At 36.2% G+C, this 23,078-nt stretch overlaps 1 protein-coding gene across 1 annotated transcript in view; it reads right to left on the bottom strand.

Moving 5' to 3' along the window:
* Positions 1-23,078, bottom strand: part of rdgA (retinal degeneration A) — a 126,964-nt gene that overhangs the window by 20,434 nt on the left and 83,452 nt on the right. The window contains exons 10-21 of the mRNA XM_090386243.1: positions 20,425-20,612; positions 18,660-18,834; positions 6,969-7,039; positions 6,709-6,854; positions 6,457-6,575; positions 6,217-6,290; positions 5,787-5,892; positions 2,647-2,817; positions 1,982-2,004; positions 813-907; positions 448-527; positions 154-232 (exon numbers count right to left, since the gene is read on the bottom strand). Coding sequence (XP_090242369.1) covers positions 154-232; positions 448-527; positions 813-907; positions 1,982-2,004; positions 2,647-2,817; positions 5,787-5,892; positions 6,217-6,290; positions 6,457-6,575; positions 6,709-6,854; positions 6,969-7,039; positions 18,660-18,834; positions 20,425-20,612 — 1,327 coding nt within the window. The remainder of the gene's footprint in view (positions 1-153; positions 233-447; positions 528-812; positions 908-1,981; positions 2,005-2,646; positions 2,818-5,786; positions 5,893-6,216; positions 6,291-6,456; positions 6,576-6,708; positions 6,855-6,968; positions 7,040-18,659; positions 18,835-20,424; positions 20,613-23,078) is intronic.

Raw genomic sequence — 23,078 nt, 5'->3', positions numbered from 1 at the left:
ATTCAGTTTAATTTATTTTATTTTATTACTGATGTCTGATATTTCGCATTATTTGGTATATTCAATTGGCTATAATACAAAAATTAAAGCAGTAGAACATTATTTAAATTTAAAAATTATTTAAATCGCACCAGTCACTATCAATATACTTACAATCTAAGAAGCACCAATTTTCTAATGAGTCGGAAATGCCATCTGTTTCATCAACATTCGCTTCTGGAGGTTTTGGAGTCTTCAATAAAATAAAATAAAATAAATAAAAATTATAAAAATAAACGAAGAAATAAATCTAAATGATTGCATTAAAAATCAGAGCAATATTTTGTGGCTATTTTGTTTGTTATAAACTAATCTGATCTGGAAACATTCTCATTGATGTAATTAATATTAAGGCAAAAGCAGCCTATTTTTTTTTTTTTTTTTGTAATTTTTGGAAATTAAAATTACCTGAAGAATTTCGTTGATTTGGTGTCGAACCCCTTCAAGGTCAGTGTCCTGGCCAACATGCAATGTTCCAACGTTCACAGCTTTAAAAGAACAAAAATATTTAATAAGTTTGTTAAATTTAATATTATTTCAGCTAAAAATATACGTAATGACGATTAATTCAAATTCAGTATTCAAAATATTTCCATAAAAATAATTAATCTGTGCATTCTCGCACATCAATAAGTACTGCACTTAATAGGAAGTACTGTGGTGCCATCTATTGGTGAAAATCAAAACTGCATTGGAATTTCCAGATACTACACTATTTTGAAAGCATTATTTTTATTTATTTAAAAACTACACTATTTTGAAACATTACTTACATATATTTTCCAATTTCTCTTTTTCGCAATGATAGGTCTCATATTCAACCATTGTTAGCTTGCGTACCTCTAGGATTAATTTTTCCAAGGTTTGCCTGAAAAAATAGGGTAATTTGATGTAAATTAAAAGTCTTTGACAAAAGTTTGAATTGAAATGGCAAAAAAAAAAAAAAATAATAATAATAAATGAAGCAGATTTTAATCAAAAATACTCTTCAATAAATTTAACTTCGATAGCATTTTAAGATGAAATAAAAAGTATTTAATTTATGAGCAGTCTTAAAAATACTTGAGTTTATAAACATGTTTAATTACAGTTATTAATGGTTTAATAACTATATTAAATATAAAAATAAATTCATGCACGATTTTATTAATAGGTGCAATGTTATTAAGCTAGCATTGCTAAGGCTTACTGAACGTACTTCATTATTCTCTGGGGGGCTCCAAAAAAAAAAAAAAAGTTTGGCTGAGAAAATATTATTTTCTGGCAAAAAACAATTTTCCTTTGAATCATTCTTTTTTATGGCATTCAGTATTACAGACTGACTCCTTGAGGATCGAAATTTTTGATCCAATATAAATCAACTACCCCCTAGATGGAAGGAAGTGCAAACAATTATGAGAGATAACAGTAAAGTGAATTTGGGATTCCAGATGCGAGTATTTACATTAAAGTAAATAAAATAGGCTACTTGTACAATTATTATAAATTTTATTGTATAAAATAGTAAAACTTCAAAGCTAAATGAGGCAAGTACTGAATCAATTTCTGCCAGAGGCCCTCTCCAGAAAATTATATCACAAGGAACTCTCTAAGATCCGGCACAATTTTAACAAAATTATTTTATAGTCCGGAAATATTAAGAAAACAATCTCGTTCTTGTATCAGCGATTGCATGTGTCGTTAAAAACCCATACAAATTGGGGTGACGTTTCACTTTTTTAGTGTAATCTCTTATTCAGTAAACTTCGCATCTTAGTGAAAACTGCTCTTGCAGCCGCTATGTGGCTGTTCATACAGCGCTGACGTGAGCCAGTCTTGACATCAATTTAGAATGATTGGAAGGGAGAGGAGAAAATTTCTCCAATTAAATTTAAAGATAACGAAGAATGCACTGTACTATTAATGTAAATGTCCAGAATTTTAAGAAACATTTCATACTTACTTTCTATCCACATGTCCATGTCTCTAAAAGAAAACAAAAAAAAAAAAAAAAAGAAAAGAAAACGAAAATAAGCATGTATTCATCTCAAATGAATAAAAATAATTTTATTCATTTTTCAATAAACTTTCTGTCCATAAAACTTCAAATTAACAGATATATTAATGCTAGTTCTAAAATTTCACGAACAAGTGTCTCAATAATCAGTATTAGCTTTATTCTTCTCTCTCTCGCAATTTTCAGAATGAATCTACGAAAAACTCCTCACAAGTGACAGCTGTTAATTATCCCACAGAATATAATTATGTAAATTTGGTCTGCAGAAATCAAATATAGGATTAATATTTAATGCTGTTGTAAATTCTTCGCTCTCTTAGGATACAAGGCTTGTGTCGAAATTAACAACTATAAGCAGTAATGAATATTAAATTAAATTACTGAAAAGGGTAAAAATATGTAATTATTTAAATCTCGGCGCTATTAAAAATTATATGAAGTAATTAAATTATTTATTATTAATTAATTAAATATAGCCATTAATATTTAACTAATATTAATTAATTAAATATAACCATTAGTATTTACTTCATACTAATTAAATAAACATAAATAGGAGACAGAGAGAGAAGGGGGATGTCTGGAGATTCATTGCAAATAGGATTTCTTACCTTTGCTTTGGCCACCATGTTAACCTTGTTTCGCAGTTTGATTTCGATGATAGAAGGAAGAAGACGACAGGGTTCTCCATCTACTTGTACGGGAATTGTCTTTTTGGTCACAAGACGAGCATGCTTGCACTGTGCTACACACGTACCATGACCTCCTGCCTGCAGGAGAGGCTAGGAACAAAAAATATATACACAACGTTAATGACCCAGATGATACATATCGTTTTGTACTCAACAGAATGTTCACAAAATACAACACGTTTCCAATTTTGGAAGAATATATTCATCAATGGCTATCTTATTTGGTAGAGGCATGTTTGGATATTTATTGCTGAATGTCTCTCGGAAGTAAAAAAATTATTTGGATGCTAGATCAAAAATAAATATGCATTCCTCTCAGCAAAAACTTATATTACGCACCGCACTAATAAATACTCTTCTGCTGCCAGAAGGAAACAGCCTTCTTCCTGCAAATATTTCGAACCATATCCGATGATGTCATGTTCTCTGTTACCACAGTTACCTCGGTACACGTTGACTGTTTAATAAGTGAAGAGCCCTGTAGCACATTGGTTAGCCTTTTTGGTGAATAAGATCTAGGGCAATAATTGCACTATAATTACATAATTACAATAGACTAGAAAACGTAATACAAGTGTATTTTAACCAAACATAAATGAGCGTTTTGTCTTGCATCAAAAACTAGGAGCAATTGAAAAACTAAATATGTTTTCGTTCCTTTAAATTTGTTCTCATATTATTCTTAGCTATATGGTGCAAGAAAGCCTGAGGCGTATGTTGCACCAGCCAAAAAAAAAAAAAAAAAAATTCCCGAGTTACCCTGAGAGAGAGAAAAGTAGAAGGAAATCACCAAGAAAGAGAAGAATGATGATATCCAGCTCAGGACCCTGAGTGTGCCAAGCCCATACTCACCAGATGTGAGCTCCTGGGGGATAAACTGGGAACGCAATGCTAATTTGTATTGAGCAATCCTTTTTTATAAAACTATTCTGAAGTTTAATTAACCCATGCAAATAGGCGATTATTCATTTTTTCTATGAAAATTCTATGGAAATAGGCCCTTTATGTGCCAGCACGAAGGGCCCATAAGTTAAGTCCTCATTCGCATAAAATATTCAGAAAGTCAAGTTTTAAAAGCTAACCAACTCTTAAAAGTTAAATTTTCTTCAGATTCAGATATACAATATAATATAATATAAAATATTATACTGTATATAATACAATATAGTGTATTTGCATCACTCAGTGCACAGTCGTACACTGCCATCTTAGACAAATTTGGTGATGACTGCACTCTGGAGATTTTATGGCAATAGGCCTCCATGTTCCAGCACGAAGGGCCCATTTCCATCCTATACAGCGAGCCAAGTCCAACAACATTCTTCGCTGGATCAGAGCCCAGACCCGAATCTGATCGAAAACCTCTGGAAGGAATAGGAATGCAGGGGACGGTTAATATATCATTCTTCTACAGCTGCACAGATTACTCCTCTGAAGGAGGAATGGACACAAAGTTCTCTACAAGGACCTAGTCGAAAGTGATCCATGAGAAATCGATGCAGTCAATGGGGCTAATTCTTTCTTAATGCTATTCTGTTCGTCCAAAGAAAATGCTGACACCTGCTTCTAGATGGGCGAGATCTTTCATGGTCAAGACTTCTGCCATAGATACTGTTATTTGGGAATGAGGAAGCAACGAGGTATACTCCCTATACCTCATTGCTTCCTCCTCTCAACTTACATTCTTTAATCCTTTCACCCTCTAACAATCTCCCTCCTCAACTTCTATATTTATTTTCAAGGGAAAGCCTTCTGTCTCGGCCACGGCTTTGCTCTAATGCCGATTTAGCGCAGATAAGGGCAGCATCCTCACAGCAGGGAACGTCCAGAAAGCAGCCTTCCAAGTGACTGCGATTTCCTGTAGCTAAGTGGCCTGTCTTCGGCACATCAACAGATCCACACCACTCACAGCAGTGGGTTAGCAGTGTACTGCTGATACACGCGGTATTAGGACGACCTTATCAAAGCCACAAATATACAAATACATAATCATATAAATGATAAAAATCATAGTGATCAAAGATGGGTCCACACCTTGTTACTTTGTACATTAAAACTTTTGTTTTTCTGAACGCGATAATATCTGAATACTTTTGCAAGGCTATACGAGGGGGAGTTGGAGAAATTTTTTTTAGTGCAATATAGATCACAAAGGTTTTTGTGAAAAATAATGTTGCCAATCTGTTCAGTGACTCTTCTCGTGTGTTCATAGAAAATTTCAGGTTTCTAACTATATTCTTCTCCTTTAAAGAGGACGTTGAAGTGTGGAAGACGGCGTCTATTGAGAGAATGCAGTCATTAAGTACCTTGATTTAATGTCGTCGAAAGAAATTCATAAAGATGTAGCAAACATTAGGAGAATCTTGTCCTTCATACGCCAAGGTAAAAAACTGGGTTGCAAAATTGAAGCGTGGACAGTGTTGAAGATGCACCCTGCAGTAGGAGGCCTGTTACCATGTCGACGGCATTCGTGACCTGGATCATGCAAGATCACATAATAACACTGAAGTACCTTGAGACAACATTCAACATCCATGAGCGAGCTCACGATATCGTGGTAAATGTTTTAGGAACGAAGAAGGCTTCTTCGAGATAGGTTCCTAAAGCACTGAATGCAAATCAGAAGCGGGAAAGAATGATGTGTTGTCATGAGATTGTGCAGTATTTTGAAGCTAATGAATCTCAGTTGAAGATGCCCACATTACACTTAGTAAAAGTTAATCTGACATACAACTTGATTTACAGCAGCTCTCAGTGATTAAGAGCAATCAATGCGAGACATGTACCAGTTTGATTGGCAGAAAAGTACCAAATTGCCGAACAGAGAAAAAGCTAACTGATATTGTACATTATTTTCATATTCGACTCAAAATTCTGCGTATATGAAGCCTCAGTGCAATGAAGTTTCATTTCCTGAGTTACTTGCGCAATGAAGATTCAATGTACTGTTCTGTAAAGCGTGAGTGGGTGTTCTTAAAGTCGGTTTTGCTGTTTTCTTAACTTAAAATAATTATTTACCACAAACTACAAAAATTACAATGTCAGTTTTCAAGATTTACCAACTGGTATGTGGTGAGTCCGATCACTTCGATGAGACCATCATCTGTCTTCTGCATCTCAAATTCGGAATTAGAATTGCCCCAGGGATGTGTTCCTCCACCATAACTATGAAAAATAAATAAGTACGCTTTAAAAAAATATAAAGCAATACAAACTCCCACTCATTCCAACTTTAAAACTTAACCAATGGCAAATAAAGACAAACATGTTATATAAACAAGGTCATGATAGATCCTATATGCTTGTTGAGCATATCGGATACGAGGAAAAATGTTTAGCTTCTCTAAACATTTTGTTTAGAGACATCATGTTTCACCAAATCGCATTACAGTTAAAAAAATTAAATGTACTTATCTATTACTTTTAATTATTTAAATTTGATGCAAATGTCAGCAATGTTTTATCAATATTATGTTGAGAGTTTCTTACCTTGGAATATTTAGGAATAAAATTGAATGCACCCGTAGATCCCTGAGGCGAGGTGTCAAGTCTCGACCATCACACTGAAAAAGAAAGAAAAAAAAAAAAAAAAAAAACACAACCTTCAACCATCCTAATGGGTTTCCATTGATTGTTACATAATTTTAGGATGCATCAAATATAGTTCTTTCACTACTGGTTCACAGAATACTTATTACAATGTGATCCTTTTAAGATTTCATCGCTTACCTCCAACTCTACGCAATTACAAAGGTCTTTCCACCTTCTTTGCCAAAGATCTTTTCCTCCGGCCTGACCATAAAACATTTTGTTCCTTAGCCGACTACTAAACCTTTCAGGATGTGCCTCTGTGGGGTAACAGAATAAACACAATTAGTTTGCAATATATGAAATACGAGCAAGAGAGAACTTTAACATTTAATGACTAATCACCGAAACTAGAGGAGTGAAAAAGATTTCAATCTTTCGCTAATTACTTACCTCTGGCTTCGTGGAATTCCAGTGCGATGTGGGCGTCCACCCCTAAAGAAAAGTAGTTGTTTACAACATTCACCGGAACATTGTCTCGCCCTTCTTCGCAGGTAGACAAATCCACCCCAACGTTCTTTTCGACGTTCAAGTCCCATCTGCAATTTCAACTAAGAATTAAAGGTCTTTTAATCCCTCTACACAGGACATATGGTATTTTTATTTATTACCATACAAAAGCAAGAACATTACAACATCCATCCAAAACCTACCTGTCGAGCTGGACTGTGTCACCACACTCGATATTACTCATTACTTTGGAAATAGGTTCGTCTGTGTATCCCTATAAGAGGAAACTTCATTTAAAAATGGTCTCATTCTGGAGGTAACAATAGATCACAAAATACAACATAATTGAGATCATCAATACAATTTGTAAATTAACACGCTGTAAGCACGTTACTGGTTAAATGTAATAAATTACTTCTGGAGAAAGATTTACAATACTACAGATAGCAAGCCCGTTTTGGGAAAAAGTTAGACTTATTCTGTTGCTCTATTGATTTTAAATAAGCTTTCAACTCAATAAGTTGAGGAAAACTAATGGAAATCCTATACTAAACAAGAGAAAACAAAGAAAGAATAAATTTTCTGAGTCACTATTAGAAAAATACTACGGAAATAGTGAATAAGGGGAATATAACTGGAAAAATTAAGGCTGAAAAGGGTGTCTCCAATGTTAAACGAAGCTAGAAAGATGACACTCCACGGCAGAAACTACAGTGACCTTCAGAAGACTACATAGATGAGATGTCTTCCAACGCTTGACTCATGAATGGAAGGCTCTTTCCCGAGACTGAAAGATTCATGCTTACCATCCAAGACCAGATAATCAACGCTAGGAACTATAGGAAATAAATCGCCAAGGACCCCGGTGTAACAGGTTACATATGTCGTCGGTGCCACCTGGCCTCAGAGACAATCCAGCACATCACTACAGGATGATCACCAAGTTGGAGTACTCTCGTATTCACGACCAGGTAGCCAGGATAATATATCAGAAGCTAGCGAGGAAATACCAGTTGATCAAAGAAAGTGTACGGTATTACGTGCAAAGCAAACCTCAGGCCGTACTAGAGACTCCTACTCACAGACTGTACTAGGACCATGCCATCATAATGGACAAGCCAATCCCGCACAACAGACCGGACATAACCCTCGTCGACATTGCGGTGCCCGACACTGGCAACCTCCAGAAAACCCACGAGGAAAAGATCAGGAAGTACAGAGACCTAAGACACGAGATCAGAGAGATGTGGCATATGGAAAAAAGTATCGACCATCCCAATCACGGTGTCACCCACCGGTATTGTGCCAAAAACCGTATACAAGAACATTGCAGCAATAGGTCTCCCAGAGAACACCTACAAGGAACTCCAAAAAGTCGCAATCCTGAACACCTGTAGGATAGCCAGAGAGTTCCTCGACCAACAGTAATAACAGCCTGACATAACTACCCTGTGCATTTGGTACCAGTACCCGTAACGGGCTGGAACTCGCCCCTGCTCATCAGGGGTGAAATAATAACGTAATGATAATAAAATAAAAAGTAAAAGTTTTGTTGCGTTATAAAGCGCAGTTTACAACGCAACAAAAAGGTTTGGAATAAATATAATCTATTTCGATTAATTTGTTATAACAATCTTTAATTTTTATCCCTCGACATTAGTACAACACAGGAAAAATTATGTTGTTTTGAAAAAAGAAAAAAAAAAAAACACTGAAAAGAATACAGAGAAATAGGTTTTTTTTTTTTTTTTTTGCAGTACTTAATGCTTATGGAAAAATTTCCAGGAAATTATGTCCAATCTTGCTTAATACCATCAAACAGGATGCTGAAAACAGTTAGTAGTGCATGAAAATTAACAGTCAAGGAAGAAATAGAGGAAAGATAAGATAATTACTTCACCTACTCTTTCCTTCTCTAATATATTAGAAGTGCAGTTAATTACAGCAGTATCAGATGGGGAAGAATTGTCAATAAAAATACTAAATTTAATATTTCCTTCATTTTATAACTTCATCTTCATTTACCAATCAGCAAGACAGGATAATAATATTCAGCTTCAGCTGCTCGCTTGTGTATGATAAATATAACGAAAAAGGAAACTTTTTTAAACATGCCGGCTTATTGAAGTTATAAAACTTTGCTATAAGGAAGTGTGGTATAAAAGGAAGGAAAAGTTGGGCACGTTTTCCATCCTAGATAAGTAAAATATTTCTTTGTAGGCCAGCCGCCAATCAGTTTTTAAATTATTGACTGTATTTATGTTGTATTCCAGAAAAAATATTAATATTAATTCTATAAGAAATAAAAATTTCTTTTGTGCATTAACTGTTTGAAATTTCTTGGAAATTCATTTCTTATTATTTTTGAAAGTTTGGGACTAGTCTATTATTTGCTCCAACCTTCCCAAATAGTTTCAAGTAGCCACCAGAGTGACAGTTTCGAGTTCGTCAGTATAATTTCACATGAAATTAATTAAGTACTTCTTCATATCACACACACACGGATATTTTCTTGATTCAGGTAAGAACAAGGTACAGTGTTAACCCTCTGGTTTCACACATCCAATGAAGGTCTTTGGCATGAATGATCCAAGTATAACTAGCACCAACGCACACAGCAGTTCATTCAATCAGAATCGAGTTTGAAGTCAAGTTCATTGTGATAAGCGATTATAATTACAATCCTTCTAAAAAACTGTTCTGTCTTAAAGCTGTTTAGTCCTCCATGAACTGATAACTTTGATTTAAATGCAGGATGTCAATGGGTTTTCCAGGAATAATACAACTATCATTTCAGACAAAAGGAGTCTAAACAGAATAATGCCAGTTTTTGCAAGACTTATATTTTTGTATCAGCGTACAGAAACTTATTTATATTGTGATGGATGGATTCATTTTATTGAGAAAAAGAATATTCTTCAATAAACCTAATGCCATTTTTTTTTAAAAGTAGGATCCCAATATACATTTAATCTTGATACAAAATCCATTATATCAATATGGTCCTTGAGGCTATCGCAGACATTCTCTCAGATATGCCAGACAAGTTGTGCTTGCTGCCTGGGAATCTAAAACGCTCATGGAACTGATATTCGGATGACACTCAAGTCAAGTGGACCTAATTTCGGCGAAGTTCGGACGGTCTGTGACAGCCAAATCCTCTGCTTGCACCTTCACGATGGTGGGTCCGTTAGTAATCCTGAGTATAACCCCCATGCGCAATCACACTGTGCGTGACCACCCAAGTGTGAACCAACGTAAGAAGTGGTCTAGGTGTGGCGCCCACACCAAACGGAGGAATGCCGCCCCTCTGTGTTACCAGGCAATACTAGGCGGTAGATGACTCATCAACCAGTGTAATACCACCACTTGGCTTATTGGAGGCTTAAAGTGGTGGAACCTATGTTTAGTTGTTGTTATTTGGTTTTTAGGAGCATTAGCAACTAAGGCCATATTGCTCCGAGAATATGCGGTGGTCATTCCCTGACCTTTCCGCATCCTGCGTATTTGGTGGTGACGGGCTCGAACCCCGGTCTAATCAAGAAGCGTGTGTTACACACTGCTGCTCCTTCCCACCTGGCTACGGAGGCGCCTCTATGTTTAGTCTCAAGAGCAAAGTTCCGCGCAACCCTCTCCCATCATGCAGTATGATTGATATCCTTTGAGGTTATGATGAACACCATGGCGAGATCCAAACTTCCTTAAATTTCGAGGGTACAGCTATAAAACGGTGTTCGTTCGCAGGATGGCCGCTGATTAGTACACCGGACCGAACCTATTGGCAACTCTGTGGGAGGCTTCGGGATCAGCTATGTATAATCTTGCTGCCTTTACTCTGCCAGATAGTGATTGGAGGTAATCCAAGTAGTGTGTATGCGGGGGGGTCATTGTCGAAGCCACGTTATGTTAAGGATCTGGGTATATTCTTACCATGTGTTCGCCATATCCAAAAATTTCATTACTTCATACAGCAGGTCTCCCCCTCCCCCAATTTTTCTTACTACTGAATACAACATGAATTGTCAAAGTAAGAGAGCAAACTTATCTGCGAAACGATCTAAACCTAAACACTTCCTGGTTCATTTCACAAATATAACTGGTCTCAATTCTAATCTCAACGATGTCCATTTCCACTTGCAGTCTGCCAAACCCCATTTACTTTTTCTGACAGAATCTCAGTTATCGGTTGATTCAACTACTGCTCATCTCAGATGTCCAAATTATTCGCTGTATGGTTCCTTTCGCCTCAAAGGTGGTACCTGTGCATATGTCCGTTCCGATATTCCCTGTCAGAGACTTGGTAATTTGTAATCTCCTCTTTTCGATCTTCTCTGGCTTAAAATCTCTCTACCTCATTCTGTCAAATTTATCTGTTGTCTCTACCGTTCTCCCAACTCCACTAATCACTTGGAACTCTTCGACTTCCTCTCTTTGCAACTTGACTTTCTCCAGTCCAGCTTTCCTAACAGTGAGGTAATTTTCCTTAGTTATTTTAATGTTCACAACTCCAGTTGGCTTCCGTTTTCTAGTCACACAGACCCAGCTGGGCGAGATGCTGAAGCTTTTGCAATTACTAATGACCTTGCACAGATTGTTCATTTACCTACAAGAATACGGCCAACACCCGTGATCTTTTTCTCACAAACAACCCTTCTAAGTACACATTCGAAGTGAGTGGTCCATTAGGCACCTCAGATCACAACTTGTTAATTGTCTCTTCTCCAATGGAGCCTTTATCTCATGGCTATTCCCAACCTCGTGTTGTTTGGCATTACAAGAATGCAGAATGAGATGGCCTGCGGGTTTTTTCTCTTCTTCTTTTCCTTGGTCGGATTACTGTTTCAAAACTCCTGACGTCAACGTTTGTTCAGATCGTGTTAGTGAAATTATTCTTGCAGGAATGGAATTCTTTAATCCACTAACCACCTTAAAATCTCGTCCTTTACCAAAACTTGGTTTTCCAATCGGTTGGTTCAACCGATTGGAAATGTGCTAAAATGTGCTAAGGCTGTTCAATAAAAGAATGTTGCATATCGTAATTGGCTTGTTTCCAATTCTTCAGTTTCATTTTCTGCCTACACCAAAGCTCGCAACAATTGTAAAGCAGTTATTAATCAGTCCAAACTAAGAGTAGAAAACTTGCTTCTTGCCCTAATGGTAGCCGAGCATTCTGGTCACTTGCCAAAACAATTGGCCGCAACTTTTGCCCATCTCTGCTACCACCTCTGTCAAAACCAGATGGTTCTATTGTCACTTCAGCCAAGGATAAAACTGACCTGCTAGCAGTCCATTTTTCTTCCAACTCATGTATTAACGATCTTGGTAAAACACCTCCCACCATTCCCAGCACGTTCTATTCAATGTCTCCTGTGGCCTTCCGTCAAAACGATATCAAAAGGATTTTGACCAATCTTGATGCTAAGAAAGCGCCAGGTCCTGACGATATTTCTCCACTTGTTCTCAAAACCTGCGCTCCTGAACTTACAACTGTTCTTTTCCGCCTTTTTTCACTTTCTTATTCCAAAGGTGTTTTTCCTTCTGCTTGGAAATTTGCTCATATCAAGCCAGTTCCTAAAAAGAGTGACAAATCCCTCCCATCCAATTATCGTCCCATTGCAATTACTTCTACTCTTTCTAAAGTAATGGAGAAATCAATTAATGGATTCCGTCAGTGTCGAGCCACTGATGATATTCTGGCTTATGTTACTCATCTATGGACAAATTCAATGGAAAAGTTCGTTGAAACAAAAGCAGTTGCTCTTGACATCTCAAAGGCTTTCTATGTTTTTGTCATAAAGGTCTTCTAAACAAGCTTCCATCTTATGGTCTACCAACTGTTTTTTGTAATTAGTTATCCAGTTTTCTCTCTGATCGCTCACTGAGGGTGATGGCAGATGGCTTTCTATCTTCTAACTTCTCCGCTAATGCTGGTGTCCCCCAAGGTTAAGTTCTTTTCCCCACTCTTTTCCTCTTGTATATTAATGACCTTCTTCCACTGACTGGAAATCCTATCCATAGTTTTGCCGATGATAGCACATTGCATTCCACTTTCCATTTTGAGAAACCTTGTCCTGCTCAATCAGCTTGAACTTCTCGAAAATCTGCTACCAATTCCTTAAATGTCGATCTCCAAGTAATTCTCCAGTGGGGCAAAGATAACTTAGTTGATTTCAATCTTTCTAAAGCTCAGTCTTGTCTTATATCTCGCAAAAAGGATTCTTCTGCTCTTATGCTTATCTTTGGTGATACTCCGATTTCTAGGCAAAATGATATATCTCTTTTGGGGATTACCCTGACTTCTAATCTCTCTTGGCACAAGCACATTACAAATATTGCTTCCTCTGTATCTAAAAAACTTGGTTTTCTCTTCGGCTCTCGGCGTTACTTTTCTTCCAAACAGCTGCTCACTCTGTACAAATCTCAAATCCGCCCTACGATGGAATATTGTTTCTACACCTGGGGCGGTTCCCCGAAAACCTCTCTCAGGCTTCTTGATTCCATTCAGAAGAGGGCAGTTATGTTAATTAATGATTCATCTATAACAGAGTCTCTCCACTCGCTGTCTCATAGACGTACTGTTTCTGTTGCATGCCTCTTCTACAGATACTTCTATGGGCACTATTCTTCTGAATTGGCTTCTCTAATTCCCGCTCTCTTTCAGAACAGTCCGAACACGTGCCTCCACCAGCCAACATCCATTTACTGTCCAACTTCAAACTCACAGAACCAACTTTTCATCTTCCTCGTTTATTCATTCAACTGCCGTTTCTGGAACAACTTTCCTTCGTACGTATTTCCTGAAAACTTCAGTCTACAGAAGATCAAGTCTAATGTCAACAAATATCTTCTTTCGTCTTCTCAACCTCCAACCCAAGCACGGTACTAAGTACTATAGGTTCTAATACCTTTCGTGTTTGGGATTTTCATAAAAAATAAATAAATAAAAATTACGAAAATGATTATTTCTTTTCATTCTATTTTGGTAAAATATAGTAATATTAATCTTTGCAAACATAAAAATATAAAACCAAATGTAATAATATACAGTTAAAACTACATAAATGTAAAAACACTAAAACATTTTGGCAGTAAATTGGGTGAATCGAAGTACCTTCTTTTATGTTAATGTCTGACTGTGTTGTTTTATGTTCAAGGCTTCCAACCAACGGCTGTTCAGTACTACAGATGTGAATATGTTTTCTTTTTCAATAGAAAATATTCCAACATGCTGCAATCGCTGGTTTACGTGTCATTAAACAATTACTGAACAGATAAGGAGATTTTATCATTCTTTTTCGTACTACAAATCCAGAATAAGATAATTTAAGTCTTCTGGATTACCACGTAAGCTGCTTTAACGAATTTCCCAAGGGTTGTGTAAAGAGGTGTTTGAGAAACCAGGGGAGGGGGTGGGGTCAGTGTTGCTACCCTCCCATTATAAGTGACAGCAACTGCACATCTTTTAATTGGACTTTAAGACGTTTCTTGGCTTCTCCAGTATAATTAATACAATCTGAGCACTGAATTTTATAGATTATTTCGTTTGTTTTAAGATTGTGGGGTCTTCACAGCAGGGTATATATCAAGAACTTTTCGAGTTGGAAATTGAACTCGTTTTGAGGAGTATTTCCGATAAGGACGGGTAATAAGGTAAAAACTCTTTGCGTGTATGATGTGTCCCCCGATTCTTATCATTAGCAATCCCTAGACAGGTTTTCCCAAGAAAGAAAGAAGAGAATTTAAATATTGGTAAAGAAATTAAAGTAGAAAGGATTCGTCAAGACACAAAAATCTACAACGTGGTGGAAAGAACCCAAAAAACAAAATCATTTGAAAAGATTATCCCTTAAAACTAAAACTTTCTACCAAAGCGGAAATGAAAAAGTATCAGTTTAAAAAATATCTTCGAACTATATAAAGATAGTTTTCTAAAGAATATCTTTGAAAGAAAAAAATATCTTTGAACATGTTTTCAGTAATATTCGATTTTTCTACATTGCTTTACGTTTTATATATCTTCCTCAGTATTTAACATATAATAAGAATATTTTTAGTTTCATGTAATAATCTTTGTATTTTCGTATTTAATTATTATATATATAATTAAACTGCAAATATTAAACCCAATAAAAAATTAAACTCCATTTCGAAAACTACGGAACAGTTCTAGGGAACAGTTATTGCGGCGCCTGCAGCCTTCAACAATTTTCTTTTGGTCCCTAGCCAAAAAAAAAAAAGGTTGGACGTCCCTAAATTGGTCCAGAGCAGATTTGCAGATTTTTGCAGGGTTGCAACTTCACTTCCAAGTGAAGGAATTTTCTCGAAAGAGGTACACATAACCACAGAAAAGCATAGACACGTTACATAAATATCAGACAGTTTCCGAAGTCATTTTCTGCAGTGAGGGAGTGCCAAGACCCAAATTTTGGCAGCACAGAATTGAATGAATTTACCTGTTGTTTCTCTAACAGCAACAATGAGTAGATTAGATGCTGCTTCGCTCTCCGTCGTAGGCAGGTGAATCATTTGAGGTATTCAATGTGGACGCCGAATCTACTAAGCTTTGGTTAAATATATACCACGAGATTTTCACAGTGAGCCTACAATTGTTGGTGGTTGAATTACAGCAGGTTGTTTGTTCAAAGAGAATACCATACCGGTTGATTTGTCGGGGTCGATGTGAAGCCCGAAGTTGTGTAAAAAACTAACAAGTGCCTGAGGTTTTAATTAAATCTTGAGGTTATAGCATATATGAGTCTGCTGAAGAGGCGATTTCTGTCAATGCTTGGTATCATCTGCGTATATTAAATAATCATTTCGAGGGCATATGAAGGAGATCATAAGAGGAGGCCGAAAAGGGCCCCTTCCTCCCTTGTGGGATATCATTAGATATCTTCTGGGTGAAATTCCTGTTTTGGAGAGAGAGAGAGAGAGAGAGATGGACCTCTCTTATTCATTATAGTGCTGTAAGGAAAGTATCAAGTTCCCATTTATTCTGAAGAAAGATTGTATTATTATTATCATTTTATTTCCAAAGGAATGTCCCTTTACAGCTATGCAGTTAGACCACACGGGCTACATGATAATCCTTGAGTTAACATGGTTAGGTGAATGAAAAAATGACATACTATATACAGTTTATGTACAGAGTAGTCAGGCAGTTTAATACAATACATGGCCTTAACCAGCCTCTGGTTTATATACATAAGTACATCAATGTGCAGTGTAGCTTCACAGACATAATCTCATCTAGAACTTAAAGAGGGCATATATATCTGCGAAAGTGGAAGACCTGTAGATTTTGTCGTTGCACAGCTTCTGGAAATCTATGGATAATGTTCAATAGAGTTAAATGGAAACATAGTTCAAGGAGATCATATTACGCAGCTTAGATCTGTATGAGAGTTCATTAATAAGGCGTCTATTCCGACCTAACGGTCTGGCAGTGATCTCTCAGATATCAGGCGAGTGTAGAAGATTCAAAAGGTGTTCAAGCTAGCGAAAGCGGCTTCGATATTTGCATATATGGTCATCTCGAATTTGGTCTCAAAGGCGTCTAATATGGCGGTTTGTGGTACTGTACTAGGAAATGGTTACTGTAGGTTTATTGGACGCTGTAAAGTGAAGTTTCTTTTGAGTTGTGGAGAAAAGATGCTTGAATAATATTGGTAGAAGCACCTTTTCCAGAATTTTAAAGCAGGTGGATGAATAAAGAGTCACAGGGTCTAACCAATAAGATCATCACCGAAAAGTTGCTTGTCGTTTCCCCTTGGGCCGGTTGTGTATTTAATCTCTTGGGTTAAAAATCCAACCTTCAATCTCTCAAACAAGTGCTGAGGCTTCAGCAACTCAGGCGATTGTAAATTTTACTCACTCAATTGGCCACTGCTATTATTATGAATGATGACTCGTTCAGAGAGAGCGATTTCTGAGCACTAAACTGCCGTTTACTAACAGCTGGATGACGAAGAATGTCCCAAAGGCTACCAACAAGATGCTACTACCTTACCTAGTGCCGTTCCAAGACATGGATGAAAGGGACACACATCCAGACGAATTTCTGTTAAGCGTGCCAAAGTAAAATAAATATTAAGTTGTAGGGGATGCACTATATAGCTACAGCGGAATTTGCTTTCACAAATAAATAATTTCGAAGTCACTTTGCCCGCCACGATCCCCAGACTTCACTTCTCTTCCCGTCAAAATACTTGAAGAAACACGTTTACATAAAAAAATACTCTGCAAAAATTAGAAGACAACATTACAGAGTATGTAATAATCAAATTTCGCATTTCCAGTATTGATTCCCGGTTAATAGCAAAAATTCTGGGTGGCCTCGACTAAAGATTCACCCTACAGTAACAACAGCAATTTGAAAACAATTTTGAAAATAGAATGAGAAACATTAGCGGAATGGTTTCTTGTACAAAGTGGTTTTTGTTCTATAGACAAAGGAGTTACTCTGCATGACTGAGATAATTATATCTATCTCGTGGGTTGTTTTCTTCTAGTCAGAAATTAAAGAAGCCGTTTATGAGGGTAAAGTAAAACAATTCGCTTGAGAAACGGAAAATAATGGGTGCTCTATCCATATCTTGTATAATTAAAAATAAGTCCATGTTACCATCTGGACTCAATCAAGGCAAAGTTAGGTGTGTAATAACCAGCAAAGGAACGTACGTGTTTGAAGCAAGGGAGAGAAGTTTACACTAGACGCCTCAGTACAGCACAAATAAGAAATTTCAGACAAGCGCAACAGTTCACTGATTTTTACATTCTCGAAAATTTAATAAAATCTAATGTCTACCTTAAACATTTCAAAGTCCTTGTTATTTTGAGCAGCAAATAAAGTTACATGTCCAGAACAATTTAAAAGAGAAGCTCTCTGGCAGAAAACACCCCCTTTAACAACGTGTTTGGGTATTGAGTATGTTTGAGTTATATCTTAACATCCAAAAAGTTACACAACTTTGAGATTGAAATAATCTTATAATATCACTGCATATACAACAAACTAACATGATATTATAAATATTAAATTAAGTGTTATATTTTCTGTAATATTTAATATGCGTAAAATATATTTTTAATTCGTTGATCGTTTAACCAGAAATTGTCGAAATAAAACAGAAATTTAGCAATTATATATAAAAATAAGGGAACTAAAACAAAAAGCCAGCATCCTAAGAACAGAATTCTAAGAACTTTATCACCGTTAAGAAAAAAAACAATATTTCCACCCAACTTCACCTAGAAATGCTAACTATGTTTACGACAGCGAGATGTCATCTTCAAATACAAATTTGACTGGGAGCCCTCAGTAAGGGAAAGCATTTAGCCCCCTTAGTTGTAGACAATCAATATTACTTCATATTTTTACTAGACTGCAGAAGGCCAGAAATTGGCCTTTATAACGCCCACAGAGAATGAACGGTAACCTTCAAGATCATACCAACAACTCAATAAGTACCATTTTGTAGTAAATAAAGGAATATAATTTCTGAGATATCTGATAGATGGCAGCAGCATCTCTGCAGTTTCCGAACAGACCTTTTTTTTTTTTTTTTTTACGGAAAAGAATATCATACTCCCACCATTAGGGAAGGGACGTAAGAGATAAAACTCCTAACTTGAAGGTGGATACAATAAGAAAATACGGGTAGTGAAAAGCAGCAATGTCACAAAAGGCAATGAGACAATGTTCATGCATAATGAAAAGAACTGTGAAGTCAACTGAGGAGGATTAAAAGCGAGGAGTTAGAATATGGAAGTTATCTTCCCAATCCAGAAGTTTTGTTAGTAGGTATATATACAAAAATTTTATTGATGGGAAAAGGAGGAGACATGAAAGTATAACAGACACTGATCATTAAGAAAAAGCAAATAATACTTACTCCACCCCAGCCTAGAGACCTTGCTAGATCATTTCCCGTCCCTAGGGGAAGAACTGCTACAGGTGGAGGAGGTGAAACTTCGATCTCATCAAGGACGGATAGCACCCAGCCGACTGTTCCATCACCCCCGCAGGCAAGAATACGGAGGTTGGGTACTTTCTTATACAGCATTAACCTAAGAAACAAATGGAACATTGTGTAATTGCACAAATATATGAGTGTGATAATATAATGTAATCTAACTCAATTGAAGAACTGAAAAAAAATTAAATAAATCTTCATAATATAGCACAACACTTTATATTCCTTAATAAATTAATATTTTTATAAACCGATTTATAAATAATTGTTTATAAATAAATATTCATTCCACAAATAAATATTTATTTATTGCTTTAACTGCAAAAACACGTTTACCTTTACAGGGTAGTATTTCTATTTATTTTTAGCTAACCCTCAAATAAAATATAATAACCGGTCAATTTGCAGTAAAAATTCTTTCTTGATTTCAGAATTCAAAATACACAAAATAAAATATATTCTACGTTTAGTAATCTCTGATATTTTCCGCCCTCTAGCGGTAGCGTACCCCTCCACAAACCAAAAGAAAAAATGGTTTATAAATAATTATTTATTTACTGCTTTAACAGCATAAGAACGTTTACCCTTACATGACAGTATTTCATTCTTTTATATTAATTAAATCATTTTAGTTACCCCTCAAATAAAATATAACAGCAAGTCAATTTACCACAAAAATTCTTTCTTGATTTCAGAATTCGTAAATACGCAAAGTAAAATATATTCTACGTTTGGTAATGTCTGAAATTTTCTGCCCTCTAGCGGTAACTTAACTCCTCCACAAAATGAATGAAAAAAATTGTTTATAAATAATTATTTATTTACTGCTTTAACAGCAAAAGCACGTTTACCCTTACATGGCAATATTTCACTCTTTCATATTAATTAAATCATTTTAGTTACCACAAATAAAATATAAGAGCAGGTCAATTTACCACAAAAATTCTTTCTTGATTTCAGAATTTGTAAATACGCAAAGTAAAATATATTCGACGTTTGGTAATCTCTGAAATTTTCGGCCCCCTAGCGGTAGCTTAACTCCTCCACGAACTGAGGGAAAAAAAGGTTTATAAATAATTATTTATTTACTGCTTTAACAGCAAAACATGTTTATCCTTATATGGCAGTATTTCATTCTTTTATATTAATTAAATCGTTTTGGTTACCCCTCAAATAAAACATAATAGCAGATCAATTTACTACAAAAATTCTTTCTTGATTTTACAATTCGTAAATCCCTAAAATGTATTCTATGTTTACTGAACTCTGAAATTTTCTACCCTCTAGCGGTAGCTTAACTCCTCCACAAACTTCAAAACAACAAAAAAAAAAGAATATTTCAAAAATACAATTAATACGTTGGAATGACGTCACATCTCTATCGTAAAAGCAGTTTTTGTCACCTTCTCACAACCCATTGAAAGAAGCATCTATTTTGCTGACCCTGAACTCTCAGATATCTAAGGAATGTTTCGCAAATCATCAAATGACAGCAACAGCAACAAGTTCTGACGTCATCATTCAAGCTTCATGCGTTGGTTTTGTCGATGATGAAACAGTATACGCGAAACGGTTAGATATATAGGAAAGCTAAGTAGGCAATCAGATGAAATAGAAGAATTCGCTCTAGTCAATAATCATCACGATAAATGGTATCACTACATTCTTAAGGGATTTTACTTACCCAGTTAGCGGCCCTCCTTGACTAAGGTCGAACACCTGCCTGGGATTAAGCAACCACTGGAATTTTTGCATGAGTTTTAATCCCTGGTTTCCACCACTCTTAGGATTGATGAACACAAGAACGGGTTTCGATGTGGTTGAAGGAATGGGCTTAATGATAAACGTTTTTTGGGCTTGTTCATTATCACCCTAACAAAAATAAACGCCCGATTAGAAACAGTCTTTGGATAAAAGTTGCATTAAATGTTTACCAAGACGTCATCGTCTTTTTAAATGAAATGAAAGTTCATTAAAACATCCTTTACCTTTTTTTTTTTTCTAACTAAAAAATGAAATTAAGGGATATGTGCACGCGATAGGGAACAGATAAAATGGTCACACGACAGTGACGTCAAGTAAATAACTTAAAAAGAAAACAGTTGGCCCTTCAGTTAAGCAAATATTTATTTTCTTCGATGGAACACATTGCTAATGTGAGAGTGTGCACAAAAGTTTTTTTGATTGCGGTTCTAAAAAAAAAATACAATGCTGCTCTATTTCCGAGGCAACGAAATTGTTGTCAGTCCGAAATGGGTCAATATGTTCACGAGCACCGACGATGAAACAGTTTCTCGCTCCATATGCACAGGGTGTTACAAAATGTCAGAAAACAAATGTAGGAGCATATTGCACAGCTAAAAATAAGGGAGGGGAGGAGTTCCTATAAATATAGGTCTCGAAAATCTTTATTTCCTAGATGTTAAACATTATTCATAAATTACAAAAGCACATAAATCTGCATTTTTTTTAATGTTCAAATTCATATCATAAAAATATGATTGTGTAAAATGGGTTGTAAAATACAAAACATACGTACCAGCACCGACACGAAATGTGTTCGTCTAATAGATAAATCGTATCACAAATCTTTACTTTCGCCAAGCTAACTGATTATGATTTTAATTTATGGTTAGATTCATAAGCTGTACGTTGGAAAATTTGCAACTCCACGAATTACCAAATTGTCAAGCATTTGCTCATGTGGAGGGACGACTGAGAGACATAGATACACTGAAACCATTAAATGTAAAAGCTGACAGAGAGATATTGCGATTAACTGCAGATGTTAACGAGCAAATATTTCTTGTAGTTCAAGTTTCTCCTACCACAAGTACCATAAAGTGGCAACTGAAGTTTAACATTGACAAATGTAAAGTACTGCATATGGATAGCAGTAACCACAGAGTAACATATCAATATACAGGAATTTTTCTAGCAGGGAGGAGGTGATTATCCCCTTGTATAAGGCAATGGTCACGCCACACATTGAGTACTGTACAGGTCTGGCGGCCTCATTTTAGGAAGGATGTAGAGCTGATAGAACAAGTACAGAAGGACAACAAGATTAGTGAATGGAACAAAGGGTTGCTCTTACGAAGAAAGGCTTAAGATTTGCAAATTACAGTGTCTGGTGACTAGGCACCTGCGAGGTGATCAGATTGAGGTGTATAAGGTCTTGAATGGTTTGAACAAGCTCAATGCTGATGAGCTTCTTCCTATTGCCCAGATTAATCACCTGAGAGGACATAAATTCAAATTGAGGAAAGACAGTTGTAGAATGGATGTGGGGAAATTTGCCTTTAGCCAGCGTGTGGTTGATTGCTGGAACAAACTTCCATCTGTCGTTGTAAAAGTTGACAGCTTAAATAAATTCAAGGCAGAACTAGACAAACATTAGGAGTGAATGGAAGGGTTTTTTTTTTGGCTTGCTTTCTTGCATCATATGCCTCTATTAATGCTAATGCTAAAGTAATTAGGTCGCATAAATGCTTCATCTGCAAGCGCATGGAGGCGATTACGTGAACAGCAACTGTATCCATTTTAAGTACGCCTCTACAAGAAATGTTGTCACAAAATATGAATAAAAGCAGAAATTCTCAATCCATCTCAAACAAGTCCGATACGTGTTCGGACTGGTTTGGAAGAGAGTGTAAGAAGTACAGGTGCCAGTTCACAAGAACAGTGCCCATGGAAGTATCTATATCAAACGCATGCATCAGAAACATGCGTTTTATATGGAACTAGGAGATAGACTTTGTAAAAGAGAAGAGTCATTAATTAACCTGACTGCCTTCTTTTGAATGGAGTCTAGAAGCCCGAGAGAGGTTATGGGGACACTGCCCCAGATGTGGGAACAATGTGGTAGGACGAATTTGAGATTTGTACAGAGAATGAAAACGAAAACGCAATTTCTGATGCAGGGGAAGCAATATTTGAAATTTATTTTGTGGTGCCAAGAGAGATTAGATCGAACCTTGGAGAATACCTGCATTAGTGCAGAAGTCAGAAGAGAAACAGCCATCTATTATCGCCAGCAGCCAGAAAGAAAACTGGTCACCCAATTTCAAAAAGCAGTCAACGATTCATATGATAGAAACTTGTTAAGAGGACCTTTATGCCAAACACGATCAAGAGCCTTTGAAATGCTTTTGATCATGTTTGGATTGAGTTTCACCAGACTTGCCCATTGAATTTTTACATAGATGGGTCACATAAACCAGCATATCACCAGTGGATCGACACTGACTGAATCCATATTAGCGATAATTGCATACATCATATTTGATGTTACTGTATATTACAAAATATACAGTAACATTAAATAATTTTAAAACA

Source organism: Mastigoproctus giganteus, chromosome 12, assembly GCF_048544385.1.
Source record: "Mastigoproctus giganteus isolate SK-2022 chromosome 12, ASM4854438v1, whole genome shotgun sequence".
Lineage (NCBI taxonomy): Eukaryota > Metazoa > Arthropoda > Arachnida > Uropygi > Thelyphonidae > Mastigoproctus > Mastigoproctus giganteus.
The sequence above is the reverse complement of the archived record's forward strand: the minus strand, read 5'-3'. Positions and strand labels throughout refer to the sequence as shown.